The sequence below is a fragment of the Hibiscus syriacus genome, unplaced genomic scaffold (assembly GCF_006381635.1).
Source record: "Hibiscus syriacus cultivar Baekdansim isolate YM2019G1 unplaced genomic scaffold, ASM638163v2 tig00001825_pilon, whole genome shotgun sequence".
Classification (NCBI taxonomy): domain Eukaryota; kingdom Viridiplantae; phylum Streptophyta; class Magnoliopsida; order Malvales; family Malvaceae; genus Hibiscus; species Hibiscus syriacus.
Window position 1 is genome coordinate 1,191,176 of NW_024061893.1, and position 12,943 is coordinate 1,204,118.

Here is a 12,943-nt window from a genome sequence, read left to right on the forward strand (position 1 = left end):
TAACTTGATGATAAATTTACTCGTAATTTCACTTAAATTAACCATTTCACTTAGATTGCTTAGTAAATTTATTCGGTTGCTGCCAATACTGCTAAAATATTTATTAACACTGTGAAGTTAGTATTTGTCTTTTTGTTTTGTCTTTTGGTTGAAGTAAATTTATTCGGTTGCTGCCAATTCTGCTAAACTGTGTATTCTTTAACACTGTGAAGTTAGTATTTGTCTTTTTTTTGTCTTTTGGTTGAAAGTTTGAAATATATTTGTCTTTGTTTTCACTGTTTAAATATCATGTCTGTTTATTTACTGATATTTGTATTTAATTATTTAGCGGACCGATAAGGTGGATGCTTTACGTCGGGTTTTTCTTGCACGACAGAGTTCACGCATCAGACGGCGTGCACGTGCTATTAAGTCTCCGTATACCCCAATAGTGCGAAGACACCGCAAGAAGAAGCCCGACTCGCCTGTCATCCCTCAAGAGTCCACTCCTATCGTTGAAGAGGCCCCTATCATTCCACGAGAGTCCCCTCCCACCGTTCAAGAGGCCACTGTCATCGTTGAAGAGGTCCCTCCCACCATTCAAGAGCCCGATTCACATGGCGTCATATGTAGGATTCTTGAGAAACCCTCTGACGTGCCGGACATAATGGATTCAAGTTGGCTCTCGTATGAGTTACCGGCCAGTACCATACCGGTATCTGAAGTGGAGAGGAAACAACTACCGGACACAATTCTGGATAACACCCTTTGGGCTAAGACCGCAGTTGATTTTTATCTACATGAGCGGAGCCAGGGGTGTTTCACTGACGTATGCAAGCTCAACGATGATATCTATTTGTTGCTTGATCGGTCTTGGTGGGGCGTATTATTAGGGGTCGAAGACAATGGCTATTTCGATGGAGGGGTAAGTCTTATATTTTTCTTATATTTTAATTTGATTATATTTTTTTAAATTTATGTAAGTTACTAATATATGTCTTTTTTTGTAATACAGCATATCGATGCGTGGGTGTCACGTCTTCTAATAATTAGGAAACTTAAGGAAAATAAAAGAAATACACGATATACAATTATGCCGACGTCTTTTAACGCCGTTCACTTGAAGAATCAACGAGATGAATCATTTGCGTTGGGCAATAGACAAGCTAAACTTTATCCTGAATGGTGGGAGGTCGATAAGGTTAGTGTTTATTTTAGATTTAGTTTAAAGGTATTCATAAATAAGTGCGCAAATGAATGAATTATTACTTATGATTGCATGTGTTTATCCGTGTTTTAGAACGTAAACATTGGCTTCTCGTCGAGCTTCAGATCCCATCCCTTAAGGCAATAGTATATGACAGCATGATAAATTACATATCATTGGCTGATTTAAGAGATATTATTAAGGGATGGAGCTCTTATTTGGCTAAATTCTTGGATGCGATAAATTATTGGACTCGTTCTGGAAACAAGAAGCCAAAGAAGCTCAATATTACAGTTAGCAAAGACGAGACCGCACCACAACAAACGAAAGGACCCAGAGGGGATTGTGGTCCTCTCGTATGCTTGGCGTTGGACCGTTTGATCACAGGAAGTATAAAGTATCTACCTCCCACCGATAGAGATAGAGCTGCAGTAGGCTTGTGGTTTCGGCATTATATGGCTAGATCGATATATACGAGACGCTGCCTACCTGCATCCGCGTTATAAAAATGTCCATAAACAATTGGTATGTTTATAGGCTTGTGGTTTGAAAATGTTTGGTTAAGTACCTAGAATTCAATAATTTGTTGTTTGTAGGCTTTAGATGTGTAGAAAGTGTTGTTTGAGCAAATGTTTGGTTTATGCAGGTTAATCTCATAAGTGAGCTGCGTGAAAATGATGTATGGCTGCAAAAGTTGATTCGATAGTAGATGAGGAAATAAGAATTATTGCTTATTTTTTGATTGTTTAATTGATTTGTAAAAGTTGATTTGTTTAATTGATGTTAACATAATTCTTATTTGTGCTTGTTTAATTGATTGAAATGTAATGGTTGATTTTGTTGATTTCAATCTGCATTATGTTGAAGGCAAAAAGTACTATCGCAATACGAAATGAAAATCGCAACGAGAGAATCGCAACTCGAAATGAAAATCGCAACGAGAGAATCGCAACGCGAAATTAAATTCGCATTGCGATTCCCTCGTTGCGATTTTCATTTCGCATTGCGAAATTCGCGTTGCGATTTTCATTTCGCATTGCGATTATCTCGTTGCGATTTTCATTTCGCATTGCGACAGTAATTTCCGCGTTGCGATAGACATTAAGATGATTGCCTATTAAGTGATAACAACTGAACAGATCATAGCAATTTTCAAACTCAAGTTTCTAATACATGCCTAACTGAAAATGTTAAAAGTTCACACATAAAATCTACATAATACAACGTTTGCATTTAAAAATCACCTAAGTTAACAGTCCCAAAAGGTGAAGCCAGTTGTGATTGGGATTTTAAAGATGATTGCGATTTTGATTGCCTTTTTCTTGATACCATATGAGCTTTGGATTTTGATGATGATCCATATTTTGGTAGAGGAAAAGATGATTGTGATGGCACTGGTGATCCACATGTCAACCTTGTATGACCACTTTCCTTGCACCGACTACATGTCAATCTCTTCTTCTCTTCACCCTTAGACGGTATACGATCGTGACTTTTTGGTCGGCCAGGTAGCCTTCTGTCCATGGCTGGTGGCAAATCTGTTTGTAAGTCATCTGGTATATCCCACTCAGAAGGATGTGGAATAGGGTAGACAATCTCGCCATAAGTCTGTCGATATACTTCTGTAGTGTAGCAATCCATAGCGTATGTGCTTGAATCATCTTGGTTTAGATGAAGAGCAACTTTTATAACATGGTCATACGGATAACCAGATGTTTGCCATTTCATACAACTACACGTCCTTGCATTTAGATCGACAAGCCCATTTAAGTAATTATCGAGTACTTCAAACAAAGTGTTTGAACATTGTTCAACTCTCCATGACGTTGACTTCACAACACGTTTCATTATCTTTTTTTCAGTCCATTGTGTAACACGATGTTCCAATGTTCCTGTAAATTTAAATAAATAATACTTAGTAAAATATATGATAAGTTACGAATTCAAAGAAATAATATCTACATGGTTTCTTTTCTTGTAGTACCACTGTTGAATAGAGGCTCGAAAAAACTCCATTAACATAGTAATGGGTAATTTCCGGGAATGACGACTTAGAGCGTTGATTGATTCTGCACTATTAGACGTTATGAAACCATATCTTGCTTCAAGTTGATGTACTCTTGACCATCTTTCAAACCCGACATCTTCTAGTGTTTGAGCACACTGAGGCAAAACACGTCTTAAACAGTTTATATGCTTATTGAAATCCACTTCCCGATAAGCTTTTACAGCCTTCCAGTATGTCCATTTGTGCTTTTTTATACCAGCAGACCTTGATTTTAGATTTCTATACAAATGAACACCACAAAGTCCATGAAAAGCATCTGGGAAACACCTTCTAACAGCGTTGTCAATTGAGTTTGCCCTATCGGATATGATTGTCAGATTGCTAATAGGACCTATGCAATCCCTAAGATGCCCCATAAACCATGTCCATGAATCAGAGGTTTCAGATTTGCCAACCCCGTAAGCTATTGGCAATATCCCATTGTTAGCATCCATGGCTACTGCTAATAAGTTTACTCCAAGGTATCGACCTTTCAAATGTGCTCCGTCAACTATAATAACTGGGCGCATGCAAGTAATAAACGAACGAATCTACAAAATAATATACACAAGAAATATAATCATTTAAATGTGAAATGCATGTAACTAACAAAAATGAGTCAACAGAATTATATTGATTTACTAACCGCAACACCAATGGCGATAAACAGCAACTCAAAGCGTCCATCTCTATCTGTTTTGATATGAGTTACCGACCCAGGATTTTTTAGCTTTAAATTGTGACAATAAGCCGGCAGTTGGGCAAACGATGCTTCTGGCGACCCCCTTAACAATTCCAAGGCATAACATTTGGCTCTCCAAGCTTGAGAATATGATATACTAATCTTGAACCGAGCATTTATGGCAGTCATAATTTCATGTCCCCGATATACCCTGCCATTCAAAAACATTAACTCAACCAGAAAACCACCCAACACCTTTTTGTTTGCCTGTCTATGGTGAGGAAAAACTTGGGTTCTTGAACATGTATGTTTATCAATAAAAGTCCTAACTTGAAACATTTCGCAATCTTTTTATCCTCTTTGCAATCATACGCCACGTACAGTTTTTGTCAATCATACACCTTGTTTCGAAACGATCTTTGCTTGATTTGTTAACTTTTAGTTGATAGCCATCTTCCACACATTTTGTATACAAAGCTATCTTCAAGTCTTCCTTTGTATCAAAACAATCATCTTTCTTGATACGAATAACTTTTGTGTAACAATCAACTGCTTTCTTTACCAACTCTTCTTCCGGTATCTGAAGTAATTCTGGCATATTCCAGTTATACTCCCGTGGCATTTTCTTTTCTTCGGGGACTTTTTCTTCTTCTTTTTCTTCTTCAGGATTATATGAATTACAGAATGGATGTTCAACATGTTCATTCACAGTCGTAACTTCCTCCTCATTATCATCAACAACATCTTCCTTGGCAACGGTTGTTTCATCATCAAAATTCGGGTATTGACCAATATCAAAATCATTACACGCAGGGTCTGTTTCTTCTTCTGAAACATCATCAAAATCCGAGTATTGACCAATATCAAAGTCCGGGTATTGACCAAGATCAAATTTCGAATACTGACTAGTACTCACAATTTTTTCTGTTGGCTTATCATCGTCTAATTGGTCAATACGAAAACTGGAATTTGGTGCTGAAATATGATTGGGATTTGGATTAGAGAAAGGTTGTGGGTTTTGAGAAAAACTTAGTTGATTACTACCCGCTACTGACCCAACAATACTACTTCTAGGTTCAACAACATACAATGCAACATCATCACTTGAAACACTAATGTAAGTAATGAATCGTTCAACATCTTCATTGTCGGTTAACAAATAAACTTTACAAATTTCTCTGATAAGATAGCCTAAATCCACTTAGGGGCTCTAAATTCAATTTCTTTGAAACACGTAACATTAGAGTTTCATAAGTTAACTTTTTTAATGACAGTTTTAGTTGAAGATTCATGGGTAAAGGCATATATTGTAAAACACCATGGACATTCTCCCATGACCCTCCAAAACACAAATCTATCCAAACATGATCAACATTAGATGATTTCATGGTTGTAAATTAATTTACTAAACAAACGAGCTGCGAAACTAAGACTTGTTGCCGGATGGGGAATGATGTAGGAACGGATATAGGAACGGATGTCGCCGGAGAGAGTGATAGATGGAGATGGAATGAGTTGCGATTTAGAGATTTAGGTTATGAGTTGTTGCTTCTGTGTAGATATATACACAAAAAATTTGTGTTGCGAAACTAAAATCTATTGCGAACTTTGAAAATCGCATTGCAATTCTGTATTATCTCGTTGCGAAAGTAAGTATCGCGTTGCGATTTTCCTAATTCGCAATGCGAATAAGTAAATCGCAATGCGAATTTGGAAAATCGCAATGCGATACTGACTATCGCAACGAGATAATACAAAATCGCAACGAGATTCTGACTTTCGTAACGAGATTCTGAAAATCGCAATCATCTTCAAAATCCCAATCACAACCGGCTTTACCTTTTGGGACTGTTAACTTAGGTGATTTTTAAATGCAAACGTTGTATTATGTGTATTTTATGTGTGCACTTTTAACATTTTCAGTTAGGCTTGTATTAGTAACTTGAGTTTGAACATTGCTATGATCTGTTCAGTTGTTATTACTTATTAGACATTCATTTGACTATCGCAACGGGGAAATCGCAACGCGAAAATGGCTATCGCAACGCGAAAATAGCTATCGCAACTAGAAAATCGCAATGCGAAATGAAAATCGCATTGCGATTTTCTCGTTGCGATTTTCATTTCGCATTGCGATTTTCTCGTTGCGATAGTCAGTTTCGTGTTGCGATAGTCTGTTTTGCCTTCAACATAATGCAGATTGAAAATCAACAAATCAACTATTACATTTCAATCAATTAAACAAGCACAAATAAGAATTATGTACACACCAATTAAACAAATCAACATTTACAAATCATTTTTTACAAATCAATTAAACAATCAAAAAATAATAATTCTTATTTCCTCATCAATTATTGAATCAATGAATCAACTTTTGCACCCGTACATCAATTTCACGTAGCTCACTTAAGGATTAACATGCAAAAACCAAACATTTGCTCAAACAAGACTTCCTACACATCTAAAACCTACAAACAGCAAATTATTGAATTATAGGTACTTAACCAAACATTTTCAAACCAAAAGGAGTATATATGTTAACAAAACTTGCATTTGACTTACCAATTAACAATGAATACTTTCATAACGCGGATGCAGGTAGGCAGCGTTTAGAATATATCGCTCTAGCCATATAATGCTGAAACCACAAGCCTACTGCAGCTCTATCTCTATCGGTGGGAGGTAGAAACTCTGTGCTTCCCGTCGTCAAACGCGCCAAGCACATGCATACGAGAAAACCACAATCCCCTCTGGCTCCCGGCGATTGTTGTGGCACGGTCTCGTCTCTGACAACTGTGACATTGAACTTCTTTGGCTTCTTGTGTCCAGAATGAGTCCAATAATTAATCCCATCCAAGAATTTAGCCAAATGAGAGCTCCATCCCTTGATAATATCTCTCAAATCAGACAGTGATATGTAATTTATCATGCTGTCATATACTATTATCTTCAGGGATGGGAGCTGAAGTTGGACGAGAAGCCAATGACGACGTTCCAAAACAGGGATAAACACCTGCAATCATAAGTAATAATTCATTTATTTGTGCACTTATTTATGAACACCTTTAAAATTTTAAAAAATAAACACTAACCTTATCGACCTCCCACCATGCAGGATAAGGTTTAGCTTGTCCGTTGCCCAACGAAAATGATTCATCTCGTTGATTCTTCAAGTGAACTGCGTGAAAAGCCGCCGACGTTATTGTATATCGCAAATTTTTTTTATTTTTCCTAAGCTTCCTTATTATTAGAAGACGTGACACCCACGCATCGATATGTTGTTTTACAAAAAAAGACATATATTAGTGAATTACATTAATTTTTAAAAAAAATTAATCAAAATCATATATAAGTCAAATATAAGACTTACCTCCCCATCGAAATAGCCAATGTCTTCAACCCCTATTAACACACCCCACCAAGACCGATTAAGCAACAAATACATCTTATCGTTGAGTTTGCTTATGTCAGTGTAACACCCTTGGCTCCGCTCATGTAGATAAAAATCAACTGCGGTCTTAGCCCAAAGGGTATTATCCAGAATTGTTTCCGGTAGTTGTCTCCTCTCCACTTCAGATACCGGAAGGGTACTAGCCGGTAACTCATACGAGAGCCAACTCTCATCCATCATGTCCGGCAACGGTGGGGGTTTCTCAATAATTCGATATATTACCCCATGTGAATCGGGCTCTGGAATGGTGGGAGGGACCTCTTCAACGATGACAGTGGCCTCTTGAACGGTGGGGGGGGGGACTCTTGAGGGATGATAGGGGCCTCTTGAACGATTGGAGGGGACTCTTGAGGAATGACAAGTGAGTCAGGCTTCTTCTTGCTGAGTCGGGCTTCTTCTTGCGGAGTCTTCGCGCCATTGGGGTGAACGGAGACGTAATAGCACGTGCACGCCGTCTGATGCGTGAACTCCGTCGTGCAAGAAAAACCCGATGTAAAGCATCCACCTTATCGGACCGCTAAAAAAATTAATACATAAATCAGTAAATAAACAGACATGATATTAAACAAAGACAAATATGTTTCAAACTTGCATTGTATTCACCCAAGTCATTATTCTATCATAGTTCACAAAATGCATCAGATAACATTCCAGAAGTAAGCACTTATATAAACATTTAAAAGGACAACATATATAAACATTCAAGAAGAAGAATAGTTTACTTTCGCAACACGAAACTTACTTTCGCAACGAGAAAATGATTATCGCAACGCGGAAATGACTATCGCAACATGGAAATGGTTATCGCAATGCGAAATGAAAATTGCAACGACAAAATCGCAACGTGAAACACAAATCGCATTGCGATTTTCATTTCGCGTTGCGATTTTGTCGTTGCGATTTTCATTTCGCATTGCGATAGCCATTTCCGCGTTGCGATAGTCATTTTCGTGTTGCGAAAGTAAACTATTATTCTTCTGCAAATTGAAACTTGAATGAATTGCATTACTTCAACCAAAAGACAAAAACAAAATCAATAACAAATACTAACAAAAACAGTTTAGCAGTATTGGCAGCAACCGAATGAATTTATTAAGCAATCTAAGTGAAATGGTTAATCTAAGTGAAATTACGAGTAAATTTATCATCAAGTTAAATATGAAAAATCTTAAACTTACCTCGTTGCGTAGAGTATGAACCTCATTCTACAACGATGCTACCATCTCACGTAGAGCGGCTACCTCACCGCGTAAAGTAGACACCTCAACACGCCATGCACCATCGTCTCTGCGTAAAGTACCGACCTCCTCACGCAAGGCATTGAACTCATCACGTAACTCTCCTAACTCATCCCGTGGAGGTGGAGAACAGGGAGATAAACATCGTGGCATCTTTGTCGGTCACCTATCTTGAGGTGATGGTGGAGAAGAGGCTCGATGATGTGATAGAATAGGTGATGGCTATCGTTGTGGAGGTGTATAGTCGGGTCGATCAGGCGATGGCTCTGAGTGAGGTGATAGCTCTGGGTGAGGTGATGGCTCCCGAAGTGGAGGCTGCTCATCATCCATGCCATCAAAAAAATGCTTACTAGCTTGCCAACAATCAGTGGCAAGCTCAGCTTCCGTGGGTGTCAGCCTCTGTAATGGAGTGTTGGCCTCCTAACAATATAAAAGCTCAAACAAAGTTAAACGTGTACTAGTAATAACTTGTTTATAAACATATGGTAGCATTTATGTTAACTTATATTATTTATTGTCGTATACCGTAGTAAATCTTCCCATTGCAAGGTATGTTTCCTCTTCCAGGAAATAGCCCTGGGAATATCATTTGAAGTTTTTATTGCATATGTCTTCATGGCGGGAAAGGCCTCAAATATCCAAATCTACAAACAATATAATAACAAACATTAGTAATTGTTAAATAATTACTTATAATTTTGGAAACATTATATAAAAATTCTTACCTTAAAGGCCCAAATAAAGCCTGTCAAAGTGTATTTGGAACCATCGCCATGCAAACTTTTTCGATCATCCAAGGCAGACGATAACTTATTCCATATAGCTTTCCATAAATACGAGCCATATGGAAACATGTTCCACGCATTTAGGTCTTCTACCAATTTGATTAGATCATTCGGAATAGGTTGTCTGGCCTCTCTGCCTAAAAAGCCGGCATGCAAAAGTATTAGAAGGCATACTCGGACAACATCGACGTCATCCATCCGAGTAAAACCATCTTTTTTATTCAATAATATCGTCAGGTCTTCCACGTGTAGATTCGGCCTCTCCAGCTCAGGAAAAACCCGGGATAACCATGATGGGCGAGTAATGTGTCTAGTGTACCGACCTACATCATCGTGTCCGAAGCGTAGACCGGTGATTAAGCAAAACTCCTCCTGCCCAAAACACGTATACGCCGGTGGAAAATCAAACCATATCTCTTCATCACGACGTTGTATAGTATCTGGTAGATCCCTAGTCGTGGTTTGAAGAAACAGGTGTGTCAACATCGAATCTCCACCGGGATGTTGTACTTTCAGCCATGGCCCGAAGCAAGTATCCTCGAACATTTTTCTTTGTGCAGGTGAAAGCTTCGACGCAATTGTTTTGGCCAGGCTGACTTTATTTCTTAAGGTCAATTGAGCCGAATAAAAGTTCTACAAAAACAATAAACATACTAAGTTAGATATACCAAAAACTACACTGTGAAGATATACCAAAAACAATAATAAACATAAAGAGTAGTAGTTTATTCTTCAAACTTAAATTTGCAACACTGTGAGTTTCTTATTTGTCTTTGTTTTTTGGTTGAAGTAATGCAATTCATTCAAGTTTCAATTTGCAGAAGAAGAATAGTTTCTGAAAATGAAAATCGTAACACGAAAATGAAAATCGCAACGCGAATTTGACTATCGCAATGAGAGAATAAAATCGCGTTGCGATTTTGTCGTTGCGATTTTCATTTCGCGTTGCGATTCTCGGTTGATTTAATAAGCAATCTAAGTGAAATGGTTAATCTATTATTGAAATTACCAGTAAACTTATCATCAATTTTAATATGAAAAAACTAATAATAATGCAAAAATTTCAAAAAGAAAATAATTAAAAAAACTAACCCTTGGTGGTTGATTTGGTTGATTTTCCATTTCTGATTGTGAGGGTGGCTTTGAGAGATGGAGATAGACGGATTTCGCCGGAGATGGGGACGGATTTCGTCGGAGATGGGTGAGAGAGTGAGAGATGGAGATGGGACTGAGTTGTGATTTTAGGTTTTAGGTTATGAGTTGCGATTACGGGATATACTGTGGACGGTTCAGTGTTCCAATACATTAATATTCGTGTTTGGAATTTGAAAATAAAATACGCTTTGCGATACTAACGGCGCTTTGAAAATCGCATTGCGATTATGTATTATCTCGTTGCGAAAGTCAGTATTGAGTTGCGAAATTAAGTATCGAGTTGCGAAAGTCAGTATCGCGTTGCGATTTTATATTATCGCGTTGCGATAGTCAGTACCGCGTTGCGATTTTCCAAATTCGCATTGCGATAGTCAGTATCGCATTGCGATTTTCCAAATTCGCATTGCGATTTACTTATTCGCATTGCGAATTGGGAAAATCGCATTGCGAATTGGGAAAGTCATAATCGCGTTGCGATTCTGGAAACTGATTTGCGATAATGGAGATCGCGTTGCGAATTAGCGATCACATTGCGATTTTGTTGGTCATTTTGGCAAATCCGGAAAAAGTTGGTTAAAATCGTATATTATATGGGATTTTTTGTCACTGAGGTTATTTTCTCAAAAAATCCAAAAATCTAATTCCAACTCTTTTTCCTACGTTGAATGTAGTCGATGTTGTTTGATGTTAAATTTATTTTTAAAAACTCAAAATCTTCTTAAATCTAAATAAAAATTTAAAACATTAAAAATATTAATTCAAACCTCTTTACCATCCGATGTCGATGTTGTCTGCTATTAAATTTATTTATGAAAAAAAAATCTCAAAAGTTTCTTAAATCTAAAAAAAACCCAAAAATCTAAAAATCTTAATTCAAAACCTCTTTACCACGCTGACCGCCGCTGATGTGGCTTGGTCATCGCCCTTTGTCGCATGCTACTTCATTTAATTGGATTCCAGGGCACGACGGGAGGAATAGTTGGAATCATCACCCTTAGTTGTGATCAATAAGTCGTTGCAATCGCCCACTTTTTACTGCAATCGTAGTTTGAATCATAAGGGTTTGATCGTTGGGTGTTTAGGCAGTTGGAAACCGTCAAGATTTCAATAAATCGGTGACGATTATGGCGGCCAATGGTAGTGAGGGGATTAAAATTAGGGTTATTTGAAATTTTAGGTTCTTTTATAATTTTAAAAAAATTAGAGTATAATTTGAAACGTTATAAACATTAGACACATATTTTTAACAAAAAAAATCTTTAAGCACTTAAAGTTAACTTTGGATACTTTTTTTTACATTAAGTCTTTTAATAAATACAAGAAATGGAGTAAATTATCCAATTCATCATTGAGTTATAACTTTATTTTACTTTGACCACTAAATAAAAATTTTAATTAAAACACTAACATTACAAAAATTAACCAATTAAGTCATCGATCATTAAATAAATAATGAAAAAAATGACATTTTCAATTAAGATAATAATAATTTTAATCCTTTACATTTACATATTCAATCAATCTAATTATATTCTAAACAATTAAATAATTTAACTTTTTTATTTAAATTTTTTTCTCATCTTCAAACACATAATCATCATGTTCTGCCAAGACTTAGGACTGTAAATGAGATGAGACAGTTCGCGAGCTACTCGAGATCGACTCGGTCAAGGCTCAATAAATACTCGGATCGAATGGACTCGACTCGAATTCTTAACGAACCAAAACGAGCTAATTGATACTCAACTCGAAAAGCTCGTAAGCAGCTCGAAAATATAATATATTAATATTTTATTTTAAAAAATAAATTATTAATAATATTAACATTTATGTGTTGATTTTTTTAAAAATATAGTAAGACTTTCATGTATTTGAGGTTTAGGTTCGAGTTCGAGTTTGAGGGTTCAATATAGTTAAGTTTAAGATTTTTTTTTTATTTCGAGCTGCTCACGAGCTTCAATTCATGATTTCGAGCTCGAGTCGAGCTTAAAAATTTTAAGGTCGCGAGTTTTCGAGCCGAGTCGAGCTCAGCAATACTCGAGCTCGACTCGACTCGTTTACACCCCTATGCCAAGTCACCTAAACCACCATCACCTTCGTTTTCTAAATCACTAATGTCATGACGTGGAGTCAAATGAGATTGATGTTGTTAACAGTGATCTGGATTAAAATCTGAATTACCTTTGAGGAATAGATTTGGTGTTGGACATATGATTTTTGTCTGACATGAAGATTCAATAAAAATGTTGTAAAATGAAATAATTGTTATTATGCGTTTGATGAGTATGAGGAAACTGTGGTGATTTTGGAGAGCGGAGGTGATGGTGGTTCGAATGGTTTAGTAGGGATGATGATGATTATGTACTTGAGGATGAAATTAATAAAATTTATAAATA

At 36.9% G+C, this 12,943-nt stretch overlaps 1 protein-coding gene across 1 annotated transcript in view; it reads left to right on the forward strand.

The window, feature by feature from the left end:
* The window catches only part of LOC120136539 (protein NRT1/ PTR FAMILY 1.2-like), a 29,793-nt gene that overhangs the window by 13,548 nt on the left and 3,302 nt on the right, over positions 1 to 12,943 (forward strand). The window contains exons 4-6 of the mRNA XM_039152541.1: positions 550 to 556; positions 790 to 795; positions 1,485 to 1,489. Coding sequence (XP_039008472.1) covers positions 550 to 556; positions 790 to 795; positions 1,485 to 1,489 — 18 coding nt within the window. The remainder of the gene's footprint in view (positions 1 to 549; positions 557 to 789; positions 796 to 1,484; positions 1,490 to 12,943) is intronic.